The sequence below is a fragment of the Electrona antarctica genome, assembly GCF_951216825.1.
Source record: "Electrona antarctica genome assembly, chromosome: 18".
NCBI classification, from domain to species: domain Eukaryota; kingdom Metazoa; phylum Chordata; class Actinopteri; order Myctophiformes; family Myctophidae; genus Electrona; species Electrona antarctica.
In genome coordinates this window covers 38584236-38603357 of record NC_136799.1, presented here as the reverse complement: position 1 = coordinate 38603357, position 19122 = coordinate 38584236, and the positions used below count along the sequence as shown (strand labels likewise).

At 45.4% G+C, this 19122-nt stretch overlaps 1 protein-coding gene across 4 annotated transcripts in view; it reads right to left on the bottom strand.

Annotated features, from left to right (window-relative positions):
• The window catches only part of LOC306942191 (uncharacterized protein), a 47206-nt gene that overhangs the window by 18090 nt on the left and 9994 nt on the right, over positions 1-19122 (bottom strand). For 3 of the 4 annotated variants that reach the window (XM_079527953.1, XM_079527951.1, XM_079527954.1), the window contains exon 2: positions 14836-15164. In XM_079527953.1, the coding sequence (XP_079384079.1) occupies positions 14836-15139 (304 nt within the window). In that variant the 5' untranslated portion in view covers positions 15140-15164. The remainder of the gene's footprint in view (positions 1-14835; positions 15165-19122) is intronic. The other variant, XM_079527952.1, reaches the window with a different exon arrangement.

Here is a 19122-nt window from a genome sequence, read left to right as displayed (position 1 = left end):
GGGGGATTATACAAAAACGACACATTTTTCACTTTGACAAATCAAATCTACAAATTTGTGACATTTCTGCTCTGCCTCTAATAACATGCCCAGAGTAGGGATGCCAGAGTTAATGTGGTTAAGAAGAGGGGAGCTTCATAAGATTTGAGTTAATATGAAACTGTTGATGAAGGGGTTTAGCTTCGTCCTGCTCCCTTCCTAAACACATTGCTCACATTTTGCTTTATTGTTTAAATATGAGATTGTTGCATTTGTTTTATACGTTTGCCTTTTATTGTGTCTTTTTAAAAATGTTTGAAAGAAAGAAAAAGAAAGAAAGAAAGAAAGAAAGAAAGAAAGTCAGGGGCTCACCTTTACGTTACATGAGCCGTATTAGTTTATTATCAATAAGAATAAACACAGCCCCTCCCTGTGCTAATGCAGTGACTGTGGTTCTTCACTAAAAGACATTCTGTAAGAACAAATCAGATCGCTTCTTTTCCGGAGCCAGGTTTCATCTGTGCTTCTTTCTCCACAAGGGGGAGTAGGTGAATTAAAATGTTTTTACTCCAGTAGCCTATACTCCTGAAAAGAAAGAAAAAGAAAGAAAAAGAACAGCTACACTGCACATGGAAAAAATATGTTTACCGGTTCTTTATAAATTATTTCCTCTTTCTAATTAGTTCTTTATTGAATTAATCTAACTGTACAAGAAGAACTAAGTGCACATCAGAAAGTGTTCTTTTCTCACATGCTCAGGAAATCAAAACGGCAGAAACTCTGCTGTGGTTTCTGTTTGCTCCTTAAAAAACACACAGTATCTCACTCTGAGGCTCCATGTCTGTGACTTCTTACACTTCAACAGAATGCGGACATTTTCACTACTTCCGATTAGGAAAGCCATAAGTTATCTGGGGCAGAGGGCGGGGGAGGGGGAGGGGGGGGGGTATCTCCCTGCAGTTGAGCACAGACATGGCATGCTGGAACGTACGACATCTGAACAAATGGAAAACATTCCCATATACTCATGATGATCCGACTGAATGACTCAACAAAAGCAGTCTGTACAGCAATGATTCACACGTGTCTTCACTTGGGCATTTTCAGGAACCAGCCCAAAAAGACAGCTAAGGGGATGTGAATCCTTTAGATCGCAGGAACAGGAAGCCGACGTGTACGCCGAGCGACGTGAAGTTATGTGCCTCAAACGTAAGCCGACATCAGAACGACATTGATCTCGTTAGCAGCGGGAGGACACTGGACATAAACTCATGCATGTGATTGGTGGGAGGCCAGCGGTCAGGGATATAGAGAGACTGTTTGTTAATGAGGGTCACATATTATCACTGGCTTTGTGAGCCCATTGTAATTATGTCCATATTAATCTCACAGATATTAAAGGCACCATCTGTCATGGAGGGCCTCAGGGGAAGATGATGGTATTAACAGGGCTACTGGTGACTGTGACAGAATGCCAACTGATGTTTACATCAGGGATTATGATTATCAGAGAGAACACATTTAACAGAAAGTCCCGGGACCCATTGAATCAAAACTGGATTTTGCTGGGTGGACTACCAGCCTCCAGTGAAGACAACAATTTAGAAAAGGTCAGATTAAATGGGGCATTAAGATTACATTTTATCACTAGAAATAATAATGGATTTTAAGAACATTTGAATGAAACAAGCATCTGTCTTTTTTAATATAAATTGCATTCTGCGTTGGCAACCAAGCCACACAGTTCCACATTCTGGGACTGACATGACCAGGGATTAGATTTGTAAACAAATGGCAACCTTTGACAGACAGGTGGCTTTAAAGGCAGTTTGTATCCGCCTCAGTTCTTACCACACATTTTCCATTATTAATGGCACTTCCTCACTGGCACTGCCATTAATATTGCGGGCTTTCACTTCTGGGCTTTAGCACAACAACCTTCTACATACTCTCTGCGTCATTCTAAGGAAACCTTCTATTCAACAGACAGAGAGGCATATCATCCGGAAAGGAGTAAGCTACTTCTTACCGAGCCGGAATCTATCAATCTATCAGAATCACAGTGAGTACTGGAGACACATCACTGACAGGTTATTCAGGTACTGTAGATTGACATGTGCATTTAGCACAGACAAACTTTGTAAACGTTCATGTTTTAACTAGATGGCTCTTTTGATGGGGCTTACACAGACGCATAGAACCTGTACTCTCTCTCTCTCTCTCTCTCTCCAGTCCCCCCAGAACTAGTTCTCTCTATCTCTCTCTCTCTCTCTCTCTCCCTCCCCCCCCACACTGTCCCTGCCCCAACCTGCCCTCTCGCTCCCATTTTGCTTGCCAAATAGACAGCAATGCAGGGATGTTCTCTGCAGCTCCGAGGGTGCCGTGTGTCTGCCAGGTGTTTAAATGCTTCATTGCACAGCGTGAACCCAAGTGAGCACACTGGAAAAGGCCTGGAAGGTCTGAAAGGCACATGTAACATGCGCGTGTCTCGCTGTGAGAACACACTAAAGGAGGTGCAGGTCAAATTCTTGGTAACAGATATACCGGCTGCAGAGATCTACTGTACCTGTCAAGCTAAATCCATGCATATGCATGGGCATATTGAGCACACACACACACACACACACACACCCTTCAATATTCCGATAACCCAGAGGACCACAACGGAAATAAGTCCTGGACTTTTAACCAAAATGTTGCGTGACTTGTGGGCAACCCAGCTAAACTAAAACCAATTTCAATTAGTAGGCTGTGCAGACAACCCACATTAGTCATTACCATTTAGTAGCTGCTTACACATTACATGATTGATCCAGGTAATTGGACCAAATAAATAAGGCAGCATTTATCCATTACTTCACAGATGAAATGCACCTCGCGACAGTTCAAAATCCCCCTCCAACCTACCTGTGCAGGAGAATGTAAAACATTCAGACCTGCTAGGGCCTGTACGGTGTAGGTGCTACTCTGCTATAGGCTCACTCACTGACAGGTGGGTGTTTGTCACAGACACAATGAAACAACTCAGCATTCTCATTAGTAGGGCAAGGGTGAGTTGTCCAAGAAGCACACAAGGTTAAATGTTTAGCGAACTGTCTAGATGTAAAGAGTTGCTATCAAAATAGTTTTGATACTAAAGCCACGAGGCTGACCTACTGTATATGCCAAAGTATTTAAAAACGTCATACTTCGCCGTGCGAAGGTGTCGCATGAAAATAGATAATCTACAAGCCGACAAGACGTCGCAATGCGACGTGTTGTGAGCTTGTAAATTAGCCATCTTCGAGACTGTTGAAATTGGGAAAAAAAACTGAACGCCATGTTGAAAGAGGTGACTAAACACAGAGACAAGTGGCAGAGCCCGCGGCAGGTCTGTCACAATCAACAGGAATAAAAGTGACACCACTTCCTCCGTAACCTCCTGGAGTCTATGGCCTCTGGGCACCGGCACGCTGTGTTGTGTTGGTATGAACTAGACTCGTCTCTGTTACAGTACATACACAACGTACAGCATGGCCTTATCAGAACAGAGAGAACACCAGTCCTTGAACAGGCCTGGAACGAACAACATGACTGACTCTACTGCACACGTCAGCAGCAGCTGTCAGTGGAACCACATTTGCCGTCTACGACGTCACCAAATTGTCGGGTCACTGCAGTCGACCACACCACAACAACAACGCTCAATGACGATGGCACCGTTCATTTCCACGGCATGCCAACGATCCACATGCACCTACACAGTATTAACCACTTACAGTTGGAGGCCATCGATATTGTCCTTTTCTTTTTGCTGAGGTTTGCGTGATCTGCGCAAAAGGACAGTTAACCCATTTTGGGCGGGAACCCCTTTTGGTGTTTTAAACATTGTTATAATTTAGCTATTGAAAAATAGCAGATCTACAAGCTCATAGCGCGCCACCGAGTGGCGCGCTATGAGCTTGTAGGTCTGCTATTTTTGAAAAATCGTGAAAATATTTATTTCAGAAAACTGGAGGATTTAGAAGGATTTTTCAAAAAATTGAGGTCAGGCCAAAAGGGACAATATCGGTGGCACCCAACTGTAAGCCCTATTCAAAATGTTTCTAACATAGATCAGACAAGCTGCGATGGAACACATTGTGAGCTTGGACATCTGCTATTTCTTTATTTAAAAAAATTAGTTATTATGCCAATTGAACCGCCGTAACATTTCTGTGTGAAGAGCCCCCAAAAGGAGGACAGGACATAAAGCCTCCATCCTACTCCTCCCGTTTAACACCCTAATAGGCGCCGCCCCAGTCGGAAGGATTCGCTGGTTCAGCAAAAAAGGATCGCCCTCCCTGCCCGGCTTCACTCTCCCAAACCAATTGTGTTCGAATGGACGCTTGGCCAAGCCGGATGCATTGCGGCGGGTTTGAACCCCTAGACTCCACGGTGGTGGACACCCCATAGCGATGATTTGATTAGCTGAGCAAAGTACATATTGAAGATAGAAGTGAGGGCAGAAAAGTGAAGACGCCAAAAGTGATTGGCCAGAATTACATTTGTGATGATTTGATTGGCTGAGCACGGAATGTGATGTATGATGATAAGAGCGCCCCTCACTTCACAGGGGTGTGTTTTGAAAAAAAGAAAATGGCCTAAAATGGCATGCCCAAAATAGGAATTCTGGGTGGAAGTGATTAATCAATAAAGAAAAGGCTTCATCAGCCATTAGCTGATTGATGACTCACAGAATGTCCCAGCATACAATCAGTTCCTTTGTAGACTTGCCACTGTGTGTTTTCAATCATTCTCCTACCATGACAACAGCCAGCAAAACCGCTGTATTCCGTATACCTGGACAATAAAATGATCCGTTGTTTCATTAATTATTACTGCTGCCATGCCGACGGCCATCCCGCATGCCTTGGTAACACCGAGACGCATTTTACAGCATTGTACAAAAGTTTAAGACCAGAGTGATGAAATCTACACCGACAGAGAACACAATAAATACTGTAGCCTGTAACCTCCTCCACCTTTTGACTGATCTGAATATGATCTCTGAAATTAGAGGGTGTGGCGTCTGTCATTTTAACCTGAGATCAGATTCTAAAAATGTCTTCTACATCCTGACAGTTTTCTGAAAAAGCTGTTTCTATGTCAGTGGTTCTTTGATTTTTCAAAAATAGCAGACCTACAAGCTCATAGCGCGCCACCGAGTGGCGCGCTATGAGCTTGTAGATCTGCTATTTTTCAATAGCTAAAGCATAACATAATGCCCAAAATGGGTTAACCTATAGCATCTGTGAACGTGTTAACTATATTAACTGAATTTATGTCAGCCCCACAGCGTGTGTGTGTGTGTGTGTGTGTGTGTGTGTGTGTGTGTGTGTGTGTGTGTGTGTGTGTGTGTGTGTGTGTGTGTGTGTGTGTGTGTGTGTGTGTGTGTGTGTGTGTATGTGTCTGGGGTTGATTTTCAGGGTTGATATTACTTTCAGGCATTTCACACATGCAAAAGGTGGCAAAGGTTGCAACCTTTTCCCCCTGAAGAATAACCAACATTGCGTCCTGACCAGGGATGGGAATGGAGAACAGTATCCTGCGCAGGGATGGGAATGAAGAACAGCAGACGCCAAGCAAGCATTTTGTTTCTACATCATGCTCAGACTCAAGAGATACACCTCGAAAACCTGTGTTGGCGGCCCACCTTTTTCCACAACACTGTAAGACTATTCAGAAATCAATATGGAAAGTGATAAGGAATCGTACCAACAAGCAGAATCTTGCTTCTGGGGATCCCTGGAACAAAATTGAATTTCAACCAACATAAACGGCACCCAGTCATAGCGAGCCTTGCGTGCCAAACCAACCAACATTGTGGATGACTTTCAGGTGAGTTGAGTATTGTAATTAGGTCACATGATCTGTCACCGGAGGACACCACAAATCCCCATTAAGGACCCGATTAACGGTTTTCTGAAAGATTTGTTTCCAAGTCAGTGGTTCTCAAACCTTTTCATGTCAAGGACTCCCAAAATGATATGTATATTTGGCCACCGGCCTCCGATTTTGTTCCAGGGACCCCCAGAAGCCAAAAAAATTAAATATTATATTCAAAGATTTGCATATATTTTTTTATTTTTTTAAAACAGCAAATCTACAAGTTCATAGTAGGCTAATATCTAAAACGACACAGCCGCTTTCCCGGTCTTAATGGGTTAAAGCAGCACGACGTGACGCTCGCCGATCAGAACAGCTCCACAAACTAAGCTCAGTTTGTAGATCTGTTTTTCTTGTAGATCTAAGCTCAGCTTGTAGATCTGTTCTTCTTGTAGATCTAAGCTCAGCTTGTAGATCTGTTCTTCTTGTAGATCTAAGCTCAGCTTGTAGATCTGTTCTTGTAGATCTAAGCTTAGCTTGTAGATCTGTTCTTCTTGTAGATCTAAGCTCAGCTTGTAGATCTGTTCTTCTTGTAGATCTAAGCTCAGTTTGTAGATCTGTTCTTCTTGTAGATCTAAGCTCAGTTTGTAGATCTGTTCTTTTGTAGATCTAAGCTCAGCTTGTAGATCTGTTCTTCTTGTAGATCTAAGCTCAGCTTGTAGATCTGTTTTTGCAGAGCTAAGCATAGCTTGTAGATCTGTTCTTGCCGGCAATCGACACCGCTGTGCGACAAGAGGTACGCCGTCGGGTACGCAAGCAAGGAGGACACGGCAGAGCCAGAGACCTGGGACAGGCCTGTTTGATCGTCATGACAGCATGCAGGAAAGTGAAACACTATCAGTCCATCTATGAAACCTGTTCGCCTGCACTGTTGTTCCCCTTGGTTATTGTATGATCATCATCCCTGGTGCAATCGAGCTTATCCATTCTGTCCCGCCCAAACACACATACACACCTACTGTGCACACACACACACACACACACACACACACACACACACACACACACACACACACACACACACACACACACACACACACACACACACACACACACACACACACACACACACACACACACACACACACAGGAATTATGAAACAACGTCTCAAACTGGCAGGCTATGGCACGACATGCTTCGCTGATAGCATGGGCAGGAAATCCAGATGATAAAGTGGATATAGGCTTGAAAAGTCACAGTGTTTATAAAGAGTTCAGCTGGAGTTGGGCCGAAGCAACTCGCCGACCAAATATACACGTCTTGGACTTTGCCCAGTCTGGAACAACTGATACATTGTTGTCACGGAGACCTTTTTCAAACAACGACATTGACAAATGGGGTCCAACCCTGATGTGCACCCAGATGTACGCGGAACGCACACACAATGTGTTCGTGCTGCGTGACACACACACACACACACACACACACACACACACACACACACACACACACACACACACACACACACACACACACACACACACACACACACACACACACACACACACACACACACACACACACACACACACACACACACACACACACACACACACACACACACACACACACACACACACACACACACACACACACACACACCTATCTCTACTTCCGTCAGAGAAATAGCTTCATAGAGCTAAGGAATGTGAGGAATCTCAGAGGACCAGGTGCCAGGTTAGAAACTGGATCACTTTATCATTCTGCCCTTCAACTTCCTCCCGGTTCCTCCTACTGGTGTTCTGGTGACATTCGAGGAACCCTTGGTCAAAAAGAACATCAACCCACGTGCATGTGAGATGACCACTTTCAACCTGGTGTCCTTTTGGCATGACATTAGACGGACAATTCTCCAAAACGTATCCAAAGTTGCAAAATGTTTTCAAAAACAACAAATGGCACACAAGCTCACACCGTGTCACGCCGCTATGCGTTGTGAGCTCATAGATCTGCTATTCCCGCTGTTCATCGTACTGTATAATGAAATCGGACAGGATATGAGATTGACTCTCTAGGCATCATGTAGTATCAATTACACCTAGAGCACTCCAGGGGGATGCATGCAAACAGACTGGTACACAAACAAACAATGTGCACGCACGCACGCGCACACGCACACGCACACACACACACACACACACACACAGAGAGATACTTGCTTCAGAGATTTGCACACTAATGGAAGTGAAATAGCATGCAAAGACACATGCACATACCTGGGCCGGCCCGGGGCGTATAAGCCAACTACTGTACTTGTCTTTAAGTGCCCGCTTAGGACCCTGCGGACACCAGGGTGCTCAGACATTAATGTTTTTGTTTTAAATAATTCAAACATTTTGCTTAGAGGATTCTGGAAGTCTGTACACGGCACACACACATGCATGCACGCACTCTCTACATGTTGCTCATGATGTCCTGAGTTCATGTTATCTGGGAGGACGTGTCTACAGTTGGAGGCCATCGATATTGTCCTTTTTTTTGCTGAGGTTTGCGTGATCTGCGCAAAAGGACAGTTAACCCATTTTGGGCGGGAACCCCTTTTGGTGTTTTAAACATTATGTTATAATTTAGCTATTGAAAAATAGCAGATCTACAAGCTCATAGCGCGCCACCGAGTGGCGCGCTACGAGCTTGTAGGTCTGCTATTTTTGAAAAATCGTGAAAATATTTATTTCAGAAAACTGGAGGATTTAGAAGGATTTTTTAAAATGTTGAGGTCAGGCCTAAATGGGTCAAATGATAAGGGACAATATCGGTGGCACCCAACTGTATGCAGTAATAATGGAGCGGTGTGCACTAGAATCCTCAGTGTCCTGTCCATCTGACTCTGGCACAAAGTGGAGCAATATTTACACTCCCCGGGTTAAACGAACACTTCATTTTAGTTCAGGAAGGTTCAGTAGGACTAGGTTCGATCTCGGCAGACTTGAACTTTACCAAAACACAGTACACAGTAACATTTCTCAGTGATAATTCATCCATTTGTAACTCGTAGCCAAATGGACCGGTAATTTGTAGCAATTTGAGTTAAATTAACACTGAGGATATAAGCGTGTATCTTAACAGCGAGTTAAGATAAAGCACATCCACGGAAGGAACAGTTAACTGCACGCTGTCATCCCTTAACAGGAAAACAAATACTTCAGTAGAAATGGTTGACTCCTATCTGTTAATAACAGGCCTCTTTGTTCATTACGTGATTGAAGACCAAAGCATTAACAGCACATGAATACACACACACGCACGTGGGCGCACGCGCACGCACACGCACACGCGCACACGCACACGCACGCACACGCACACACACACAGAGTAACCAGCGTTTTGATCGTCCATGGGTATCTGTCTAATCTCATTGAGGAGGAGGAACAGTGTGAGAAGAGGTTTGGGTCAAGAGAGGAACAAAACCCCTTGTTCCTCCTCCTTGCTGTAGCGCTCTTCTGGCACGGCCTGTAATTAACAGGCGCGCTGCCAAGCGCTCTCCCATACCAGGCATGCGGTGGGCAATAGGGCCCCTTGGCATCGACGCAAATCCCTATCAGGATAAGCTTGTTTGCTTCCATGGGACTGGAGTGGAGGTATTCTCTGTCTCTATGCGAGGTTTATCTGCGTGTAGATAGTTTTACTGTTTATGTTTCGGTACGCCGTGTCCACACAGTAATAGACAGTATCTACCGTTGGCCTTTTTTTTTGTTTTACTGGTGAGGGATTGCACATTATTTATTTATGTTCGGTCCATCCAAGTGAGTCAGGGCAGTCCCTAATCCCTACCAGGTCTTCAAGTTTACACGGTATAATAGGCTACTGTATGTTTTTATTAGCGATAGAACGCACATACCTATCCCTCTATTTCTAGCTACTAGTGGCCTACTACACTATGCACATCTGACCAGCCCAAGACCACAGGACAGATGTTATACTGTCTTTAATAATATATTCTCAGCCATCTTGTACTAGTGTTACTACTTCTGTACGTTCTCTACCCTTACCAGTGTCTCCGTTTCATCCTTACTGTGGTGCTCAGACAACAGAAATCCCCTCAGCATCAATAAAAAAGGTCTGTCTGTCTGGCTATCCATCCATTTAGATGTACAGTTGGAGGCCATCGATATTGTCCTTTTCTTTTTGCTGAGGTTTGCGTGATCTGCGCAAAAGGACAGTTAACCCATTTTGGGCGGGAACCCCTTTTGGTGTTTTAAACATTGTTATAATTTAGCTATTGAAAAATAGCAGATCTACAAGCTCGTAGCGCGCCACCGAGTGGCGCGCTACGAGCTTGTAGGTCTGCTATTTTTGAAAAATCGTGAAAATATTTATTTCAGAAAACTGGAGGATTTAGAAGGATTTTTTAAAATTTTGAGGTCAGGCCTAAATGGGTCAAATGATAAGGGACAATATCGGTGGCACCCAACTGTATACAGCCTGATGAACTGTTAGTTCCTCACGTTATCCCACATAGTGTCTGTATTCTGCAAGGTTCTCGTCAGGTGCCAACTCTGTCTGCTTGCCACACTACAAAGTTCATCGCTGAGGGCTCAGTGGCTGCGTATACGCCTGGCACATAAATCACACTTAATAGCACCATGGCGCTATCAATACCCCACAGGTCTGTTCAGCGCTCGGCAATGAGCTATTCATTCATTGGAGATTCATCATCGTTCATACATTACATACGTTGTTTTCACATTTTGTTTAGCCTCACTATTGTGCCTCGACAGAACAAACCTGAAATGTGCCGTGCACCGCCGCGCACTGATTCCAGTCTGTTTGCCGTGCATGGAGAGCGAGGAGGAGAAGGGGCGGTGAGCCGGTGACCTCTACGCTGACCTTGCCAGGGGAGAAATGCCTTATCTGTCCACACTGTTTACTTTCCCTAACAAACGTCTCAGCAGCACACTGTTCACGTAACCAAAAGAGGCACTGTACTCCTCGTCTGTACATACAATCGAGTCTCTATTACAGTGTGTGTGGTTGGTGTGTGTGTGTGTGTGTGTGTGTGTGTGTGTGTGTGTGTGTGTGTGTGTGTGTGTGTGTGTGTGTGTGTGTGTGTGTGTGTGTGTAATGTATGATAGCAGATGTCTGTGTGAGATGATGCATTTCTAAGCGTGTTCATGTAAGTATGACCCCACCCCTTTGAACAACTTTTAACCTTTTCAAAACATTTCAAAAGATGTGTGCTCTCATCAGCGAGTCCCCGGCTCGATTCTCGGCAGGCCGGACCATTTGCTGCATGTCATTCCCCTACTCTCTCCACTACTACAGTCAAAATAAAGGCTTCAGTTATAAATAAAATACTAACAATAATTCTTATTCTTCTTATATATTTTACTTCTAAGAATTAAAAAAAATGTTGTGCCGGACCTCTGGCGTAGCGGTACGGGCAACTAGGCTACAATGTAGCCTGACGGCATTCGAGTCCCAATCGGCCTTTTCTGCGTGTCACTCCCCAGTCCCCATCTCTCTCCCAATTTTCTGTCAGCCTACTGTCCTATATAATAATAAATGCATAACAAGCCCCAAATAAACCTTACATTTGTTACATTTTTTAAATGACAAGAATAGGGGTCACATCTTTGTGAGCCTGTAGATCTGCTGTTTTCACTATTTGTCGTACAATGAACGGAGTATAGCCTATAGGGCTTAACTATGTGTACTGTATATATTAGATAGTGTACAGTATATATTCATTATTACTCAGGCAAGCTGTGACTGTGTGAGTGTAAACGTAGATGGAGTCCAGTGGAATTCCCCCACAACACATTCACATGTGAACAAACTGCTGTGGCTTTCTTCTTGGAGACCAGGAGGAGCAACAGGGAGGAGTGTGGACTCTGACGCTGGTCACACAGTTAGCCAAGTCTACATTCACATGAATACGTTTGAATTATAAAATGCATAACATTTACCACGTTTACACCGCAGGCTAGCATCCGCACTATGTTTTCGAACCCTGTACAATAAGACTGTACAAGAAGACTGTACAAGGCAATGCACTCTCTTGACAAAATCCCAGCCGTTACCAATCGTTCTGTTGTGCTCCTGCATGGGGCGACGGGTCACGCTAAGATAATTAACATGTACAGTCAGGCTCTGAATCAAAACAAATGCGCTTGTCTGGTCGCTGTGTGTGTGTGTGTGTGTGTGTGTGTGTGTGTGTGTGTGTGTGTGTGTGTGTGTGTGTGTGTTTTCTGTTCAGTGCTGTATATGAGCCAAGGGTGTGATTTCACATTTGTTGTGAGAGTATGAAAGCAAAGTTTGTGTTCACAGCAATAGGTATACTGTAGGTAGGTACACACAAAAAGTTGTGTTACAGAGCACCCTGAGAAAGCAGGGAGCTGGCTGGCATTGTTCAACTTTGCACACACGCAGACGCACACACGTACTGTACACGCGTGCGTACACACACACATTTGCAAGCTCCAACAAGATCTGTCTGACACAACTCATAGGGGAGAAGAAGGGAAAAAAAGTCATGAGAGTGTGTGGATTAGGTTCTGTATGTTCAAACATCTGTGTGGGTGATATGGTATGAGTTTAAGTATAGGGTTGTGTGCGCGTTTGTGTATTTGCATAACCCCCCCCCCCCCCCTCCAGCACATGTGTGGTGCCCACTGCCCTTCCCATGCGGATGGTAGTCTAGTCTCATCCGAGTGTAACCTGAACTGAAGAGCAGCTCAGTGCTAGTAGTGTAGGATCACAGACAGCTCAGTGCTAGTAGTGTAGGATCACAGACAGCTCAGTGCTAGTAGTGTAGGATCACAGACAGCTCAGTGCTAGTAGTGTAGGATCACAGACAGCTCAGTGCTAGTAGTGTAGGATCACAGACAGCTCAGTGCTAGTAGTGTAGGATCACAGACAGCTCAGTGCTAGTAGTGTAGGATCACAGACAGCTCAGTGCTAGTAGTGTAGGATCACAGACAGCTCAGTGCTAGTAGTGTAGGATCACAGACTGAAGAGCAGCTCAGTGCTAGTAGTATAGGATCACAGTGTGTAACCTGAACTGAAGAGCAGCTCAGTGCTAGTATATAGTGTAGGATCACAGACAGACACAGGAGAGACGGAGGGAGATTTCCTCATAGCAAACAATGGCTGCTGGAGGTCAGGGGTCAGCCTATGAGTCAAAGTCTGTGCAAATAGTCCTTCAGTGAACAAACTTACACTCATGCCTGGAAGCCAAGAAGCAGGATATTCGCAGTGGTTTCAGCAGTGTACCGTGGTCCGTGACTGGATTTGTGTTAAGAACTTTGCTTTAACCACTTGGGCATGGCATTTTAGATGAACATTGTCAAAAAAATGTTGAAAACTGTATGACATTGTCAAAATGAGCAAAAACAGCAGATCTACAAACACACGCTGTGTAGATCGGCTATTTACTAAGGATAAAGTGGTAAAATAAAATGTTAATGATCCGTGTAATGGTAAGAAAATAAATCGGGAAATAAAACCCGAAAGGTTTGTACCTTCTCTATGACTTACATTAAGCTATTGTTAGGCAATAAGTTAGCTGAATCAAAGCGTATAACTTGCAACATGCAGTAACCACCAGATAAAGCACAAGCATTTCTGGTGCCAGTTTGTGAAATCATCCATGTTGAAATAGGCTGCACCTACTGTAAGTGACATCATTTTCTTCTGTTTATACAAAGTGAATAGTTGCCATCCAGGAGCATATTACTTTCCATGATGATACTTATAGTTTGTGTATACTTTACAGCATTGGTTCCCAAAGTGGGGTCCGGGGAACCCCAGGGGTCCTTGAGGGAGTTCCAGGGGGTCCCCAGCTAAATGATAGTTTGGAACCAAATGGGCCCTTATGGGTCTGTAACCCAAAAAAATGATTAACAAAAATGTACATTGATTTTACAATATAAATGGGAGTCCCAGAGGTAGAAATGCCATTAAATGGGGGTCCGTAGCCTATTGCATATTAAACTGAGCCGGGTCCTTGGAATTAAAATGGCTGAGAATCACTGCTAGAGCCGTAAAGATCTTCTCTTATGGCATATGTTTTCAAATGGGGGTCCGCGGGCTAATTAGTGTCAATTTGGGGGTCCTTGACATGAAAAAGTTTGGGAACCAGTGCTGTAAAGCAGTGGCAAACAGTAGGCCGGGACCCATTTGTGGGTCACAAATGGGTTGTGTGAGCGTGTGTCGGAGAGAACAGCCCAAGACAGAGATGCCTGGAGATCGCTTGTTGACGGCCTATGCCCCAGAAGGGGCAGTAGGCGTAAGTAAGTAAGAGCGTGTGTCGCTTGTAGATCGGCTATTTTCACTATTTTAAAATGTATTTAAAATAATAGGAAGACGAAAGAAACGGACTTGGACATACAGTTGGAGGCCATCGATATTGTCCTTTTCTTTTTGCTGAGGTTTGCGTGATCTGCGCAAAAGGACAGTTAACCCATTTTGGGCGGGAACCCCTTTTGGTGTTTTAAACATTATGTTATAATTTAGCTATTGAAAAATAGCAGATCTACAAGCTCATAGCGCGCCACCAAGTGGCGCGCTACGAGCTTGTAGGTCTGCTATTTTTGAAAAATCGTGAAAATATTTATTTCAGAAAACTGGAGGATTTAGAAGGATTTTTTAAAATTTTGAGGTCAAGCCTAAATGGGTCAAATGATAAGGGACAATATCGGTGGCACCCAACTGTACAAGGTTTCCCACCCGACAGCGACTATTTCATTAAATTCCAAAGAGTTTCATGCTGCCATACTTTGGCAATCGTGGAAGCTTTGCTGTAGGTCAAACAGTCCCATCTACTCTGTAAAGATTTGTGGTCAAACCCACTGTATATACAGTATGTAGGGCCCTACAGTATGTCCTCTGAAGGCTCAACGACAGAACAATGGAGAAGCTGTAAACACCCATAAGAGACAGATTGGATCATGTACAACATGGTACAGTAGAGGTTCACACTTCCTCTCAGGTTTCCTGTCGGGTCTTACCGTGGCTGTTGCTCTGTGGGTGGGCCTGCTTGCCCGCCTGCTTTCCTGCCTTCTGCGTTGCTTTGTGCCCAGCGGCAGGGGGTGCGTCCAGGGCCAGGTCCAGCCCTGGACCCAGGCCGAGGCTCTGCCCGTTGGCGCCCGCGTCCTTTTTCTTCTTGCCCTTCAGCCAGCCGAACGCCCGTCCCAGGGACTTGCTGCGCTTCTTCTTGCGGCCCGCTTTGCTGAGCCTCTCCTGGGCGAAGACGTCCACCACGTCCTGGGGAATCAGATCCCCCTTCCCCCCCAGGGAGTCCCGGTTTGACATTGCACGTCAAAGAGGACCTGCGCCCCTGAAGCATAGACAGAGAGGGGGAGGGAGGCAGAGAGAGAGAGAGAGAGAGAAGGGGGTACAGATGGGGAAGCGAAAGAGAAGAAAAATAATTGTGAAATAGAAATCCAAATATAACCATTGTGTACACAGCAAAATGAAAAGAGAGAGATTTTTGAACAATTGGCCAACATATGGACGCCAAGGTTAAAGTGGTTAAATTATCACTCACAGTATTTAATCACCACCATTAAAATAAATGCACTCAATGGAGGCTAATCATCACGTGGACACTTTAATGTAGTTGTGAAGCAGGGGGAAAAAAAGCGCACAAGCTAAACCAAACTTACAGCGTAACTATGGCAAAATCGTTGTTTTTCCAGACCTCTCGGTTCTGTGTGTGTGTGTGTGTGTGTGTGTGTGTGTGTGTGTGTGTGTGTGTGTGTGTGTGTGTGTGTGTGTGTGTGTGTGTGAGAGAGCCCACACACCCAGCCTACACAAAACCCCCTCCAGCCACTCCACCAAACTCCAGTGTTCTGCAGAGAACTGGCACAGTTCCCTTCATTCCACAACATGGAGTCATAATTCACAAAGCCCCACCCGGAGTTTCATACACTTTCACATACACACACACACACAGTCACATACACAGTCACACACACACACACACACACACACACACACAGTCACACACACAGGCATACAGAAAATAAACATACTGTACACACATGTACTGTACACTGAGACATTTTAACCATATGGCCTCCATTCATTTCCAAAAATGATTTTTCCTCCCTAGCTCCATCTATCTTCATCGTGCATTCATCGTCTTGCTTTTTCACTCTCGTCTCAATGATCTCACTGCGTTCTCCCTCTCTCTCTCTCTCTCTCTGCTTACTCCACACCCAGCCGAACTCCCCTGCTCCGAGGCAGGTTTCCCAACCTCGCTGCTGGGGACATGAAGCTTACACAGCACTCCTTCCAGCTGAGTGCTTTATGAGCCGCTTATCTTCACATCACAAGCCAAGGAGAGGCAACGAGCCCTTCAGAGTTGAGAGGATGACGAGGTGAGGCCAGCAAACGGGCAGACGGGAGAGCTTTGCAATGGGAATGGAACGGGAGAGTGAGAGAGAGAGGGTGGGAGGGAGAGGTGGAGGGGGAGAGATAGAGAATATCCCGCCCAATTGCTTGGAGGTGCTCTGATGGAGGAATCCCGATGTGCTGACGCACACAAGTACAGGCAAACCTCTCTTGTAGTGAACGCCTTGGCCGAGGAACCCAACGAACACATAAGTCTCCAGGAACAGATCCTTGCTGCATACCCCCAGCCAGTGATTGCTTACAAGCCGAACCGCACCACAAAAACCCAAGGCCCACGTCTCCTCACAATTACAGATCTCTCTAACGAGACTTTTCCCCCGATGGCTTCTCATTATCAGAGCTCTACTTAACGCAAGGAGGGAGCCGGGAGTTGATGGGGGCGGGATCTGGTTTGGATCTGTCACACAGAGCATTTTATAGGCAGATGTGTTCCTTCCTAAGCCAGAGGACCCTTGCGCACACACACACACACACACACACACACACACACACACACACACGAACCCTGATCGTAAATCAGCTCTTTTATCAGTCCGATCTCTGCTTGAAAATGTCAGCATCTCACCGCTGGAATCTGCAAGCTTTTAATGCAGGGATGTCATCCATAGCCAAGACGGTGGCCAGCAGTGCACCATACACACATGCAAGATGAGCCAGCAGCCTGGAGTTGAACTTAATTATTATTTTTTGGCTTCCCAAATACGCCCTTGTCACAGGGGTCACAGCTTGGTGAGAAGGTCCCCGGGGCGAAAGCGAAGAGTGCTTGAGGACTTCCCCGAAAGATCATTCGTGGGAGCTTTTGGAAATGGCTTGTAATAAACTCGACACGGCTCTGTCAAAATGCGTTCCTCGACTGCGGTGCGTCTGAAGAAAGTGGCGTGTTGCTGTTAGAAGTGAAAGGCTAGCCGCCTAACTCCAGACCGGCCCTCTGCCTACGTATACTGCAGGGAAAGCACCATCCCCTCTCATCTCCCAGAACTAAGCCCTGTGTTTCTCCTCCAGAAAATTACAGTCATTTGAGCATGAGTAAGATCCATGCATGCTGTATTGGCTGTGGCTGACAACTTGCAGACGCCCTCCTTGGGAAGAGGAGGCTGGTGTATTCGTTTATAGCCCAGGGATGGCTCGTTGGGAGTGAGCTAACCCCCCCCCCACATGTTATTTGAAATTTCCACCAAAGCAGTGTGGTGTTCCCTGGGACATCAGTGAGAGGAAGGCCACCCACTTGACTGCCGAGAGGTCCAGTCACAAGGAGGTGACTCACACACCCCTCGCCGTCATGGTTACGGACAGCAACCAGCAATTTCTGGTTTTGTAAACTGTTGATACGAATTTACCAGGGGTGACGCACACAATGGCGATTGTGCCTTTACAAATCTCGCTGCTCTAAAACCGTCAGCGCTTTGATCGTCGTTACGGTTTACTCAAGCAAACATCAGAGCTCTTAGGCCAATTTGAGCAGTCCTGTTACTATAGTGACCCTCTCTCACACACATACAATGAGCCTCGCAGCACAGAGTCAGACAAATGCTCTCCAAACAACCTTAAAGCTCCCCAGCCTTTGACTAAATTACAGAGTTGCTTCATTGGCACAGTAATTACTTTACAGCATAACCACACCTCTCAATTTGTGAATGTTGATACACAAACATTGTACATGATGCAAAAGGAGGCTTTAACGTGGCGATCCCCCTGAGACCATTACAGACGGACAGCCATTGATGTCCGACTGAGAACACCTACCATTGTGGCCGAGGCGCCAACATCTATTGTGTTACGAAGAAGAAAAATAAACCTGCACAGCGCTTTGGAGCCAGTGGATAAACCTTCCACAAACACATTTATAGACACAAAAGTTGTGTTTATACATGCATGCATGCATGCCCCCCCCCACACACACACACACACACACACACACACACACCACACACACACACACACACACTCACAAGTCCCCACTGGCCTTCCACTGCGGTTTTCCAGCCCAGCCTCAATCCTGCTGGAGCCGGCATGTGTTTTAACATGCTGTTTACTTATCCCTCACAAAAGACATGAGACTTTGACATTGGACTGGAGCTGGAGGTACCATTCTGTACGGCAAAACCAAACCTCAATGCCATCAATAACTACAATAGCAACGACGACAACAGTAGCGACGCTCCACACACACACTGACAGGACTTATTCTGTGGCAGACAGTATAACCAGCGCAGACATTTTCATTTTTCAGATCAGGTCCATTTGACAGCTATACTGCATGTCATAGAGGCTAGAGCTTGAGGGCATAAATTCCAGAGGAAATCTGGAACTCCACTTTTATACAGAGGGTTTCAGCAGCGTTAAAGCAACGCAAAACACAAACACCTGCCTCGCCTCAAGCAGAGCACAGCAGCACAGGTTACTGTGTGTACATATGAAACGAGTGCACAGAATGCTAGGATAATACGCCTCAAATCTCCCTGCTGTTCTCTCGGGCTCTGCTGTACCTTCTGTTATGTCCAGATTTATTGTTGCAAGTGAGTCTGTTCTCGTCTGACGACATTCATTGTCGACTAGTAATAATGAATTGCATTTTTATAGCGCTTTTACAAGTGCTCAAAGCGCTTTACAATGGTTCATTCATTCATACATTGGGAGGTGAAGCTGCGAACAGTCGACGCCAGCGTCCTCACTTCCCACATTCACACACCAATGGTGGCGAGCTCACACCGACCAACTCATTGGAGGCAATGTAGGGTTCAGTGTCTTGCCAAAGGACACTTCGACATGTGGACAGGAGAAGCCGGGATTCGAACCGCCGACCCAGGGATCATTGGACGACCTGCTCTACCTCCTGAGCCACAGCCGCCCTAGTAGTCAAAAGGAATTTGTAGGCTAAT